General features: G+C 37.3%; 1 protein-coding gene across 2 annotated transcripts in view; it reads right to left on the reverse strand.

Moving 5' to 3' along the window:
• EVI5L (ecotropic viral integration site 5 like) overlaps nucleotides 1-15,039 on the reverse strand; it is a 39,993-nt gene that overhangs the window by 16,059 nt on the left and 8,895 nt on the right. Inside the window, exons 4-11 of one of the 2 annotated variants that reach the window (XM_015818314.1) lie at nucleotides 11,202-11,276; nucleotides 8,281-8,406; nucleotides 7,888-8,031; nucleotides 7,157-7,246; nucleotides 3,822-3,919; nucleotides 3,411-3,471; nucleotides 2,932-2,985; nucleotides 1,948-1,980 (exon numbers count right to left, since the gene is read on the reverse strand). In XM_015818314.1, the coding sequence (XP_015673800.1) occupies nucleotides 1,948-1,980; nucleotides 2,932-2,985; nucleotides 3,411-3,471; nucleotides 3,822-3,919; nucleotides 7,157-7,246; nucleotides 7,888-8,031; nucleotides 8,281-8,406; nucleotides 11,202-11,276 (681 nt within the window). The remainder of the gene's footprint in view (nucleotides 1-1,947; nucleotides 1,981-2,931; nucleotides 2,986-3,410; nucleotides 3,472-3,821; nucleotides 3,920-7,156; nucleotides 7,247-7,887; nucleotides 8,032-8,280; nucleotides 8,407-11,201; nucleotides 11,277-15,039) is intronic. The other variant, XM_015818315.1, reaches the window with a different exon arrangement.

Below are 15,039 nucleotides of genomic sequence, written 5' to 3' on the forward strand. Positions count from 1 at the left end.
CTTTAGAAATCCTCTTGTTTATATCCCTTGATAAATAAAATGTCTAATTCCCATGGTACTTCCATATTCAAAGTATAAAACCTATGTTTGTTCCATATTTGTGCATAAATAAATAACTGGAAATGCATCTGCTTGTTGTGTGGTATCAATGTGCATTGGAGTTAATTGTAACTGTAAATTAATGTGTAAGAGACGATGTAAATATATTAGATCTATGCAATATATTCATGGATCTGTATTCAGTCTCCAAAAAAGCACCATGAAACACACAGGAGTGCGAATGTAGCATCTGTCTGCATAACAACCTTATGCAAATTCATTCTTTGGGATATTTTCACATAGCTTTTTCAAACAATAAATGCTCAAAGTTTTTTATGGCATGACCTTAAACATTGTGTTCATTTGGTTGTTGTGCCACTTTAACCATCAGCTGCCAGAACACAGCTGCAATATTACGTTCTGTAAGGATGCTTCCTATATTTGGGACAAATTCTAAGCTTCACACTTCTTTTTAATAGAAAGCAGGAGCTTTCAACAGAATTCATGCACTGCTTTCTTTGCTTACAGAATCTGAAGCAACACAGAACACAAATTAGGTTGTTTGAAAGCCAAGCTGAAAGCCAAGTTAATGTTATTGTTCAGCATGATCTGTTCTAAACACAGGAGCATGTAATCAAGTGTATATAAGGATCACATGAAATTCCCAACGGCAAATTCTTTTTCCTCATTCTAATATAATCCCAGATAGTGGCAATTGAGACTGATGGGAAGGATTACGTCTTTGTTTTGCTACTTCTTATTATTGCAGGTACCTGTTTAAGAAAACTAGTGGTTGGAAGCATTGGATGGCACCAGAAAGTCACTGGCCTTTTAGCAAATTGGCAAGGCCAGCCCCACAATGTATTTTCTCCATAAAAAACTACTTTAAGCATAAATATCAGTTTGGTGTGGTGATTTACGTTGCTGGCCTAGAAATTAGGAGACGATGAGTTCTAGTCCCACCTTAGGCATAGAAGTCATCTGGGTGGTTTTGAGCCAGTCACTCTCTCTCAGCCCAACTAATCTTTGTTGTTGTTGTGGGGGGAAATAGGAAAATATTATGTACACAAGTCTTACTTTCTGCAATCTTCCATAAAGGGCCTGCTCTCATCATAAAATTTAGAAATGTTTATAGTTCTTTGTAGTGTTACAAAAGAAAATTCATCCTTAAAATACAAAACAGAAATTGCAGATTAGAGTTTTCAGCCCCACTTGGACACTTTGACAGCTTGCAATAATTCCCATGTACCCACGGTTTTAATAGTGCCTTGGTTTTCCTTTCAAATCTATGCTGAATTAAAAGAATGGCATTCATACTTACGATGTACAATGAGTTTCTATAGTGGTAAAAAAAACTGATGTAAAAATGTGGAAGCTCCAATATAAGAAATTAGACTTGTTTCGATACAAACCTCAGAATGCAAAATTTTTCACTTTCTATAGTGATTTTCACAAGGAAAAGTGCCCCAGTGGCATTCTTCTTCCTTCTCTGTAATCCCCAATTATAATTCAGAGAGCAGGACAATTCAGAAATTTGAACTGTCTATATAACATTTAATACTAAAACAAATCTTTCACCAAGTAGGTAACTAGGTTTACCATAATTTGCCATAGTAAAATATTTAACCTGCCCTGAGCCAGAAATATTGGCTGGTACATAAGCAGCATAATTAGCCTTACTGCTAAAATAAAGTGATGGGTAAGTCAACATTTCAAAATCCTGTATAAAAAACAGCTGCATAATATTGCAGAACATTAAACGACCCAAACAGAATTGTTAGTCTGAACTTTATTAAATGCGAGTTACCAATAACATTAAATGCTGCAGACACTATTTTTCAAAGTGAAATGAAATGGAAAACTAAAAGGAGAGTTGGAAATTAAAATATATATATATTTTTACTGTACCTGGATCAATCTATCTGCCAAGGCAGCACTCTCCTACAGACCCAGAAGAGGGAGATCCAGACAAGGAAGGAAAGATGAAGAAAAGAAAAAAAAAAGATACAACAGCAGGGTCACACAAGCACAGAAGAAAAAAGATAAAGAGCCCAAAAGACCCCCAGAAAAGGAACTTCCAGAATTGTCTTAAAATTGCAGCATGTCATTTCCATCATGCAGATCATAAGAATGTGCCTGTGCATAAGGAATGACAAGGTGACAGAACTCTCAGAAGCAGCTTTACATATTAATTTTGCCTCAACGCTGCAAGAACTATCAGGATTCATAATTGGCCTCCTTCGCCAATGGACAAGGATCTCCTTGCATTTCAAAAGTCACACTTCCTTTGTCCAGAAATTTAAATAAGTCATCAGTAACAAGGACACTTTTAGGTTGTTATCCCTTTGTGGGCAATTAACCAAGATGTCCTCAAGTTAACTATTAGTGTATTTATGCGACAATAAAATACATCCAAGGAGTTTTTACATTTTTCATGAAAGCGTTTAATATTTAAACACAAAAGCAAGGTCAACAAGACGGCTGAAAAACAATGTCATATCAACCACAAAACAAATAAATTACTTTGGGTCCAAAATATGTGAGTTTACCAATTTGATCAAAGTTTTTTTGGGGGATTGGCAGAGAAACTACAACTAACATCTTTACAGATTAGTTTTCTATCTTAAGGAATCCTGGCAGCAGATCACTTTTTAATTATTTCCAGCAGGGATAGGGTGAGAAATACTCTCTTGGGTGCTTACATTAAGAATGATTCCAGAAATACATGTGCAGGGTAGTCCCTGAGAGGATGCACAAAGACTAATGGCTGGCATTCTGTGTATTGTCTACAGTCAACTGAGACAGAGAGCTGTGAAAGGCCTCATTTTTGGTGGCCAAGCTAGTCTGGAAGCGGAGGAAGTGGATTCTCATGCGGCTGGGTACACTTCTCACCTTCTCCAGGGTTTCAATTCGCTGTTTCAGAAGGCGGTTCTCAGTACGGAGCCTCTGCAAGCAAGATTAGAATCAGCATGTGCTCTGCTGCATGAGCAGGAGCTTTTGTCAAGTGAAAAACCAGCGTATCAAAATGTTATGCTGAAATCTTGACCACATGAACTAAAGCCAAGCATCATAAATAACTATTAGAGGAAAAGTCATGCCACATCCAGATTGAAGGATCTAAAGTTCAAAAAAGGGAATTCTTTAAGTTCACACATATACCCCAACAGAAATAAGTCGAATGCTTAAAATACATGCTCACTACAGATAACAAAGCTACTAATCAAGATGTCCAGGATGATATGAAGAGGAAACAATGTAACCTGAGTATTATTTAAGAAAGATTATTTTTCAGATAACACTGAGCATTACACATTACACCAACCTTTCATTTTGATTATAGTATTGCAAGACATAGACAAGAGGGGACTTACCTTGATTTCAATCTGTTCTTCCATTTCCCGGTTTTTGATTGCAGTATACTCTTTCTCCAGTCTAGAAAATAGAGAATAGAGTTCATTCTGCATCATACACAATATGGTGGCAGAAAAATGATGGTAAATGGATGGAAAATGCCCATTTTCTAATAGCCTCCATTTTAAGATTATCACTTTTAATGAGAAAGTCAGCACAAAAACTGCAGATTGAGCATATTTTGCTAACACATTTATGTGTTCAGTTTTTGTTCAGAGAAGTGTGTCAAGATAGAAAGGAGAACTGTGTTCTCTTTTATATATTGTCCTGGAACACAAACATTATGAACTGGTCCACACTGAGTTTTGCCTAAATCCTGTATTCTTTAGTAGTTAAGCTATATATGAGGAATAAAAATAAAAAAAACATACCGTTTCATTTTCTTAGGGTTGTATTTGACTTGATAGGCCTTTAAGATCAGCTTATCAGGACAGCTGTCAAACTGATGAGGAATCACCTTCTGAAAATACTGCAGTAGACAATTCCCAAGTGAAAATGCATCAAAGTCATATGGTCTTATCATCAATGTAATTTCTGACATTTTTATTGGACAGGTAATCCTCAACTTACAACCATTCATTTAGTGACTGTTTGAAGTGACAACATCTCTTATGACCTATTTTCACACTTATAACCACTGCCGCATCCTCATAGTCAGTGAACAAAATTTGGGTTCTTAGCAACTGACATGTATTTACGACAGTTGCACTGTTGTGGGGTCATTGTGATCAACATTTGTAACCTTCCCAGTCAACTTCCTACAAGCAAAGTCAGTGAGAGAAGCCAGATTCACTTAATGATTGCATAATTCACTTAACAACTCAATGTTTTGCTTAATAATTGTGGCACGAAAGGTCATAAAATGGGGCAAAGCTCCCATAACAACTGCCCATCACAAGACCCTGACCTGATGGGATCCTGGCCTGATGTGACCTCACCATCACAAGACCTACTGACCACATGAAGCCCTTATAAACAGAAGAACACTGATACTGACATCCCCTAAACTCCGCTGAAGATGTTACCTAGCCTGGTAACAAAACGTTCAGAAACCAACCCACAAGCTCAGAGAACGAACCTTCACTCTCATCCTACACCCAAGCTACAGATATTTGCCACTATTGCACAACTGCCTTACTTGGTGAGATAAATTTTGGGCTCAGTTGTAGTTGTAAATCCAGGATTACCTGTATTACTCTTTCTCAGCTGATTACATTGGATAACAGAGGGATGGTTAATCTCTGGAACACTTCTTGTGAAAAGATTCTTTCAAATATGGCCCATTTGCATTAAACTAAAATTGAATGCACTGAATTCAAATGTTTAATGATTATGAATTAAAATTCAAGTCTAACACTATGATAGGGCAGCTTCTAGAATAGAATAGGTACAGAGGTATTACTGACCACTTTTATTGTAGCTCATTAAAATATTCTAAGTCCAGATGCTTACACAAATGCACAAAGAGTAAGAAATTTCAGAACAGAGCTTTTTACTAGTTACAATCTTAAATCATGCCTATAGGATAATTCCCAACTTCAAGGAAAATTTCTAGCACAATACCTGGATAGAACACGTCTTTGCTAATATACAGGGTGCATTAGCTTACAAAGCCAGAGCCTAATAGAATGCAGTGTTTTTAATCATAGAAATTAGAAATTATTTAGATCTCTAAATCTCAGCTATTAATGCAATAACAATCATAAATCTTTTCTCTGCCTAAATCATTCTTCATACAATGTGGAAATGTTCAATACTCCAATTTCATAAATTAGGAAAAAATAGCTTAATTAGATCTCAGTTCTTTCTTTATTCCCTAATTCTATGTTGCAATGAGTAAAACATTTTTTCGCAGCCAGTTTATTGAGTTGTATAATGAAAAAATATACAATATTGTAGGAAGATATCTCAGAGGTATTATAGTTGTTTGAAGTAATTCTATATTTTTGAAGAAAAGTTTTCTCATAGAGATTAAATCTGATATATACAGGCTAGATTTAGCTCAAAGTATTTACCTGTTAAGCAAAAATAAACCCTTGTGGCAATATCACAAATGGAAATGTTTTGCAGTTATTAAATCTATGGGTCCGGAGCTTTGAAATGTACTTGTTCAACTTTGTAAGTTGCCAGTCATGTAGGTCAGATATCCCCAATTCCCGGGGCATAGATTGATAACGGTCTATGGTCTGTTAGGAACCAGGCTGTACTGCTAAAGCAAGCAAAGCTTCATCTATATCTGCAGTTTCAGCGCTAGCATTACCACCCAGTTCCACCTCAGATCATTAGGCATTAGATTAGAGGGTCATGCTCTTCACTGACCAATATATCAATGCTGGGCAGCAAAAAGTAGTCAGGAACCAGGTTTCCTGTGAAGATGCTCTTGGCAGATGGCAGTGTATAGATTTTTGAAAAATATCTTGACAATATACCTCTTCCATGGATTCCTAATGCAGCCAAAATAGTTTTTGTTGTTGTAGCAAGAGTATTGTTACAGGGAGACTACAGACACACTTCATTCTAAGCCATGATTTGTTTTAACCGATCAGTGAAAGATGCTTCAGTGACTGAGTTTTGTTTTTTTTAAAAAAAAGGCTATGTTAAAGCCACATAAATTGAATTATGGCTTGGTGCAGTGCATGAGCTAAGCTTTCATGTCAGCCTACAAAAGACAATGGAGAAACACTGTATTTGACAACTAATGTTGAAACCATCAGGAGGAAAGAACTCACAGCTCTCTCCCTATCTGCTACTCAGTGGATCTAAACCCATATGATTCTCAGGAATCTCTGCCCGGTATCTAGTATAGGTAATCCTTGACTTACAACAGCTCATTTAATGACTGTTCAAAGTTACAATGGCTTCAGAAAAAAATGATTTACAACCTGTCCTCACACTTACAATAATCACATGACCTCCATGGTCATGTGATCGGAATTTGGGCACTTGACTCTGGTTCACATTTATGACCAATTACATCACCCTACTATCAAATTATTGTGATTTGCCACATTCCTAGCTGGTCTCTGACAAAAAACATCAATTGGGAAAGCTAGATTCATTTAACAACTATGGTAAAATGGTAAGTAAAATCAAGCTTGGGCACATGGTGACTCATTTTATGATCATCCCAACTTACAACAGAAAGTCTGGTCCTAACTGTACTCCTAAGTCAAGGATTACCTGTAGGCAGTTAATGGATGTTCTCAATATTTGACATATTGATATACTGCCACAAAAAGATGGAAAAGACATAAGAGACTTTTTCTAAATAGAAAGAAGAATAAAAGAAACAGGCAGGAGGCAGATGAGTCATTGCTTCTCCATCTCTCTTGCCCTGGTCATTCTGAATGACTCAGGCTGTAGTTCTGAAACTACTTTCTAGGCCTTCATAGCCAGAGATTAAAATAGCTGATTCTGCCTCATCACATGCAATAACACAACATCAGTTCAGAACACAGCCAAGGCTTGGGTCTTTAAGTTTTTCTTCTCTGAAAACTGACTTGAGTTTTTACACTTTGGAACAGTGGTTCTAAAAGGCTTACATTTAGCATATAACTGGAATCAGTTCTTTATCTCAAACTATCTTCAGTCCTGCAAGTCTCTCCATTCATACAAGCCTAAATATGGAATTGCGGACAAATGAAAGTTTGTTGTATTAACACTGAACTATCTTTCCTCTAGTCCCCCAAACCATGATAGAACTGACCTGTGACATCCCTTCCATGTCCAGTTGCATCAGTTCAGTTTGGTTGAATTGCAGAAGAGCCATTCCTACACGGAAGATTATTTCCAATCCCTAAAAGACGTTACAGAGTTTAGATAGACTCCACCTGTAATTGAATTTCCTATGGTTTACATTAAAGGTCAAACAGTCCTTCCTATGTGAAGAAATGCAATTTAAATTACAAACACGTGATGGGAATCTGATGCTTTAGTTCCCCCCCCCCCCACAGAGTGAACGATCCACTTGCATATACCATTTAAAATATTCTTGTTACTGCTTTAACAAGTTATATCAAGAATTCTAAATTAAACATAACTGAGCAGACGTTTATGCAGCAATTTGTGTATTTACTGAAGCAAATATTTATTTATATCCCATCTTTATTATTTTATAAATAACTCCAGGTGGCAAACATACACAATACTCCGTCCTCCTATTTTGCCCACAAAAACAACCCTGTGAGATTTGTTGGGCTAGGAGAGAGTGACCAACCCAAAGTCACTAAGCTGGCTTTTATGCGTAAGGCAAGACTAGAACTCATAATATTGCTAGAACATTCTGTGACAAATCAATCTGAACTATTTATTCAGATACAATTTTTGGAAATAGATTAGACAAATCCATGGACTATAAGAATAGCAATGACTACTACCTATGTACTACTACTACCTATTACCTAATACCCCTTCTGTATTTTTAATTACATGTTTTACCTCATACATGAAGATGTCAAATACTCGTGTGGCCACAGGCAGAGGAAAAGTAGTGAGGAAGAGTGTAAGAAACCAAGATGATGCATACATAGAGGTGAGAAAGCTTTGGGAGCGGAAGTGGATATTCAACTCAGGTAGCTGTTCCTGACAGAAACATAAAACATAAATCTTAAATTATGAGAAACTCCAGACAACGTTAACTACTATACAGACATTAAAAGAGATTTCCCAGCAGGATTTTCAAAGTTAAAGTAATAGATACAGCAACAAACATTCCTAATTATTTGCTAAGCTAGTAAGGTCTAGTACTTCAGACTTCTGATGGATTTTAGGAATTAATCTAAAAAGGAAGCAGTTTATTTTTTTAAATCTAAGATTTGGAAATTTCTTTACCTGCAGCATGTATTCAAACTGATAGATGCAAAGTCCTAACTCAGCCATAGTGGGTTTGAACAATTCCCGTAATCTATACTCTTGCATCAGCCGTACAAATACACAGAAGGCCTCCTCTTCCGGCATCTAGAAGCAGACAATGCGTGTGCGTGAGTCTTTTTCAAACTTAATGAACGATAGAAACTTTCTGTTCAATATGCAGCACTCAAAGCCTAAATGGGAAGACTCGTTTTACTAATTATGGATTCCATTTTTAAAAAGGAAGTAAATAAAAAAAGACAAAATAAAACACAAGGAGAAAACATATGAGGAGAAATTCAAAATTATTATCAAAAGTTAATTTATAATAAAACGGATGTTTTTCATATAAAGGTGTTTTGACCGAGTCTGTGCTAACAAATCTGTTGCCTCCATTGTTCACCTCCAATGTATAATAACCCAAGAAAACTTTTCAAAGCAACTATGATTATTTACTGTGAATGGTTTTGAAAATAATAAGCATAGATATACTTTGGAACTTATTCAACACAGCCACATGTCTTAAATAGGATGGAGATTAAGGAAGTAATAAATGTGACTGTTTTTGTAATGCTTTTGCTAACTGCTACATTATATAATAATGTAATAATAACTCATTGCAATCAATACAATGCTTTTAAGCCATTGTAATTAAAATCAAGTGATTGATTTCACCTATTTACTGCATAAACAACACTACAATGTTTACACCATGGTTTTATGTTTTTATGGTTTTCTTTTCATGCTGTCCTTGAAAAAGATATACATCCAAAACATGGCAGACCTGAATAATTTTCTACAAGGGCACTTGGCTTTCCCCCCTCAGTTTTAAGCACCTACCCTCCCTTCCTTGATGACTACATGAATACATAACCACACAGTTTCTTGGCAACATAGTAAAATGGCTTCCCACTGCCTTTGTCGGGGAAGTTTTTGTACAGTGAGGGAAAATATTATTTGATTTCACTGCTGATTTTGTTCGTTTGCCCAGCTCATTACCTGTATAAAAAAAAACCTGGGAGCCAGAAATCTTGCTGATTGATAGGGGATCAAATACTTATTTCACTCATTAAAATGCAAATCAATTTATAACTTTTTGAAATGCGTTTTTCTGGATTTTTGTTGTTGTTATTCTGTCCCTCACTGTTAAATAAACCTACCATTACAATTATAGACTGATCATTTCTTTGTCAGTGGGCAAACATACAAAATCAGCAGGGGATCAAATAATTTTTTCCCTCACTGTAGTTCCCAATTTACTGATAAAGATGCCCTGAAAGTCCAGCACCTAAACCAGACACAAAGCCACTAATTCCCAAATAAATGCAGGCAATTATATTACAATTAATTCTAAATTATACTTTTTCTAGTATAGACTGAAAAAAATAGGTACCACCTATTACAAACTGACTACAAGGATCTATAATCTTCAAAACAGTATTTCATTGCGAGGGAAGGTCTAAAGCAGGGGTGTCAAACTGCCGGCCCGTGGGCCAGATGCGTCATCCGGAAGCTGCGCCCACCCCATTGCCGGCAATGGTAAAACCGTAACGATACGTTGTGTGACGTCACGAGTTTGACATGTCTGGTCTAAAGCCTTCCTTTCAAAACAATGCAGCAGAACAAACCAATCAACCTCTTCTAAAGGTAAGAATAAGCTGCTGCTCTATTTCATTTCAAGCCAGTAAAAATGTGAAACAACACTTATAAAATTTAACCAGCTGGGCCTCGACAGTTCATTAAAATAGCATATATTAAATATGCAATGTGAACTGACTATAATCTATAGAGATTGAATATTCAAATTCCTAGAAAACAAAGTACTTAGGTTCCTACTTCTAAGCAAACGTTTTGAATAATTAAAAGCTTTTAAGTAAGTTTATACTGACAAAAACATCTTTCTATATAAAACAAGAATTAAACTTGGTTCCTATTTTTAAATAATACATTCATGCTAATATTATAGTTTGAGAAACTAAATGAGAACCAAAGTCATCCACTTTTAGCCATGGAAACCAAGCAGTGATATTGAACCAGTTACTCCCCAGCCTTTGCAAAGTAGTTGTTTTGGGGGGAAATTGGAGGAGCATGTGATTAGATGTTTTGCTCTGAGTTTCTGAAAGAAATGTGGGATTAATAAATGCATAAAATAAATTACAGACTACAGGTCTGTAATGTAATATTTTGTAAGATAATGATCTGATCTAAACATTCCTAATGCCTGCCTGCTGCCTGCCTCCCTCCCTCCCCAACTCATTTAAGGTGACTCTGGATGGCTTACAACATTAAAATTTTACAACCCATAAATCCCTCCCCACCCCCAGCAACAGTAATCGCACAGCCTCTTGACTGGGTCTGTATTAATCTGGGGGGCCCAGATCAACAAACAGAACTATGTCTTCAAGGCCTTCCAGAAAATTAAGGTAAGGGCCTCACCTCCCCTGGTCTCACCTAGATGAATTTTCCTAATAGTTGGGACCCCCAATATACTTGCCTTCCCACTCTGGTGGGCTGGGTAGATGTAGCCGAGGAGGTAGTCCTTCCAATAACTTGGCCATAGTTAAAGGTGACAACCAGCATCATGAATTGCACTCAGAAGAAAATAAGTACCAATGCAGCTCCCATGAAAGATGTGACAAATTATAAATCTTGACTTGTGCAGACATATGCAGGCCACTCCATTTTGAACCAACTGAAGTCTCCATATACTCTTCAAGGGCAGCTCCATGTAGAGCACATTACAGTAGCCCAAACTGGAGATGACCAGGGCATGGGTGACTGTGAGGAAGAAATGTTGGTCCAGGAATTGGCATAACCAGTGCACAATTTGCAGTTACACAAAGAGCCTCCTCACCATGACTGCCACGTGCTCCTTAAGATTTCTAATGTTAAGCAGCACAAACCTGCATGAGTAGCAGTCCCACGATGAACGCACTACCTTGGCAGTACCCAACCTCACGGTCTACTAGAGAATAAGCCTGAAAGATAGGAATTTTAAACAAGAAAAAATTTACAGTCCACAATTTAGCTGTTAATTTTCCTGAAAGAGCTAAAACAAGATGCACACAACTATATTTTAAAACGCGCAAAGATTTTTGTGATATCTTGAAGTTTAGTCAATGTATTATTGAACAAGGCTTCATGAATCACATTTCTTTTTATAAGATTTATAAACATTAAACTTAGTCATAGAATTTTTCTTACCATGAAAACGTTTCAGATATTAACTATGGGAAAGTAACGAATCTGGGACTTAATTATCTTGGAAATTAAAAAATAATAATATCTTCATAATACAAAGATAGGTGAGGTGGAGATATGGTAGGGAGGGATTAAGATCACTATTTAAAAAAAACAAAGATAATAATAAATGCAAAATATTGTGGAATTAAGTATCAGAAGGTTTAATTGAAGAAAGATGCCACATACATTAAACGAGTGATGCATTTCAGGCAACTCTTGGGAATTTAAGAATTTGCATGTTCTTTGAATGTGAGACACTCTGAGGAATTATGTAATACAAGGTATCTGTTGCATTCCAGTCTTGACTTCTGGTGACCACACAAACAGGATATGTACAGTAAGTAACAAGGCTACATTGTCAAAATTGTAATAAAAGATGTAAAAGTTTAAAAACATTCTTTGATTTTACAGGGTTTAACAGCAATTAGTTGCCCCATTTGAATTTATTTTTTCTTATACTTGTATTATGCCTTTTGTTTCAGAAACTTAGGATTTTTCCTATTTCATTCCTGAAATCTGAGCTATATCCATAAGAAGAGAATATATGTAGCTCAGGTTGTTTTCTTGCAGACATTTCATTTTCAAAATAGGTAATATCGTCAGTGCTAGTAGGGAGTGGAGTTTGCTCTCATTTTACATACTAGTGGCTTGCCCTGTCAGTGTTGATGGGAGAAGTCTTGGTCGTTCTTTAATTGGGCTGTTTACTGTTTGCTTGTTCCTTGATTGGGGTACAGTTTGTTTCTTGATTGTTGGTCTAATCTTAATCTTAGTATTAATCGCTGCTCATCTGGGTGTTAATTGCTGGTAAGGAAGTCTTTTTATTTGGCTTTTTGATTGTCTCTTTTGAATGGTATATAGATGTTGTTTATGTCTATGCTCCTATTGATGGCCAATTTGTCTGAGTGCCAGGCTTCCACTGTAATTCAAAAAGCCACTTTAATGGAACCAACTGTAAACTAAGATGATACATACATAAATGTAATATCTTAATTTTCTTGTACATATTCCTCTGCTCTAATTACAGACACATTTCTATAATAGCAATAGCACTTAGACTGATCTACCACCCCACAGTGCTTTACAGCAGGGCTTTTCAATCAGTGGTACGCATACCACAAGTGGTATTTTGGCATATAGCAGGTGATACGCGACCCCCCCTAGACAAGTGTAGTGGGGGAGGGGAATGAGCTGAAGTGACCCAAGCCTAAGGGAGAGGCAGCTGGACTTGCAGGACTGTCTGGGCTTGGCAGAAGCCCCAAGAGCGCTGCAGGGCTCCAGCTGATTGGCGCTTCTGCAGCTGGAGATGAACTGAAAAGAAAAGGAGGGGGGGAGGAAAGGATATAAAAGGAGGTGGTTTTGGTGGGAAAGGGGACGGAGAAGGAACTGTGGAAGGAGAACTCAGCAGTCAGGGAAAGAAGCTGTTGTTTGAAGAAAAGGTCCCCTGGTTAGTTTTCTCCAGCCAGGAGAATGCAACCAGCGCTGATGAAATGAAAAGCCGGGAGATGAGCATGTCAGAAAGGAGGTTGTTTATTTAGTTCTGGGTCAGCTGGCAGCTTGATTGGGTTACCATAAGGATTTTTGTGCAGTTTTTACAGCATTTTGTAATTCAGGGGCTCGGTTTGTGTGCTTTGGTTATTGGAATATTTTAGTCTGTTTCACAAAGGCTAGCAATGAGTCCAAAGTGTTGGCTTCCATAGATTTAATCCCTTTAAACAAATGTAATTAGTTTACCCCCTTGAGTTTGGTTTATGTCTTTTAGCAAGTTTTCTTTGTAGGTAAACAGGCTTAGTTTAAGGTTATCACTTTTTGCAATTGCCAGAGCCTTTCAGGCTCGGTTGCAACATTGTGGTCACTGTTGTAAGTTGAGGACTACCTGTATTTCCTAGACCAGGGCTTTTCAACCTTTTCACAGATTGTATCACTTTTAGGACATGACAATATTTGAGTACCACCAGTACTTAGCAAGGTGTCAAAAACTTGATGACTAAAAAAAGGGGGGGGATTTTGGGTTTTACTGATTAGATTCATTTGTTGTTATAGAAATGGCTAGTTTATAATATTATGGAAAAGTAAAAAGTTGAGGTTCAATGTTAATGCTTCCTTCTACTGCAACAGAGGAAGTCAGAAGTCAATGCCTTTTCTTTTCTTTTTTCCTTCTCCCCCTCATTTTTTCCCCTTTTTTCCTCCCCACTGTGTCCTATTATTTGCTTTTGTATTTTTGTATTTTATTCTATAATCTAATAAAATGTTAGAAACAGTAGAAAAAAAGGAAAAAATACCAGCTTTAATTTCTTCGGTGGCAGTTCCTTTGCTGAATCACTTTCCCTTTGCACTGACAAATGTATGATGAATTTATCTGTATTTATTAATATGCACCACTACCAGGTGGCTGGTCAGCCCCTCTTCCTCTCTCCCTCTTCTCTCCTTCCACAGTGTGGTAAGAATGCAAACACACACACACACACCCAGTCTCTTCACTGTACCCTTAAAGACACAGGAATCAAGCACAAAGCAAGAAAGGCTCACAAAAGCCTCCCAAAATAAAGAAACACTAAACTCCGGTGTTTTTTTCTTTAAGCTGCCTCAGGTGTGTCACAATGTTGCAACCCAAGCCTGAAAGGCTCTGGCAATTGCAAAAAACAATAACCTTAAATTAAGCCTGTTTACCTACAAAGAAAACTTGCTAAAAGCCATAAACCAAACTCAAGGGGGTAAACTAATTACATTTGTTTAAAGGGATTAAACCTACGGAAGCCAACACTTTGGACTCATTGCTAGCCTTTGTGAAACAGATTTAAATATTCCAATAACCAAAGCACACAAACCGAGCCCCTGCATTACAAAATGCTGTAAAAACTGCACAAAAATCCTTATGGTAACCCAATCAAGCTGCCAGCTGACCCAGAACTAAATAAACAACCTCCTTTCCGACATGCTCATCTCCCGGCTTTTCATTTCATCAGTGCTGATTGCATTCTCCTGGCTGGAGAAAACTAACCAGGGGACCTTTTCTTTAAACAACAGCTTCTTTCCCTGCCTACTGAGTTCTCCTTCCACAGTTCCTTCTCCGTCCCCTTTCCCACCAAAACCATCTCTTTTTATATCCTTTCCTCCCCCCTCCTTTTCTCTTCAGTTCACCTCCAGCTACGGAAGCGCCAATCAGCTGGAGCCCTGCAGCGCTCTTGGGGCTTCTACTGAGCCCAGACAGTCCTGCAGGTCCAGCTGTCTCTCCCTCAGGCTTGGGTCACTTCAGCTCATTCCACTCCCCCGCTATACTTGTCTAGGGGGGGGGGTCGCGTACCACCAGTTGAAAAGCCCTGTCCTAGACTACTTATACTGATTTAGTATGAGAAACCTACAATACTACTATTGCTCATAAGAGACAATGATAAAGAGAGGAACGAAAGAAAAAATAATTGTGGTAATAGAGGAGACTGTAAACATTCACAGACAGATTGAATATATGCATACATTAGTCACAACAAAGAAAGAAAAGTT

The sequence above is a fragment of the Protobothrops mucrosquamatus genome, unplaced genomic scaffold, assembly GCF_001527695.2.
Source record: "Protobothrops mucrosquamatus isolate PMUCROS unplaced genomic scaffold, P.Mucros_1.0 scaffold716, whole genome shotgun sequence".
NCBI lineage: Eukaryota > Metazoa > Chordata > Lepidosauria > Squamata > Viperidae > Protobothrops > Protobothrops mucrosquamatus.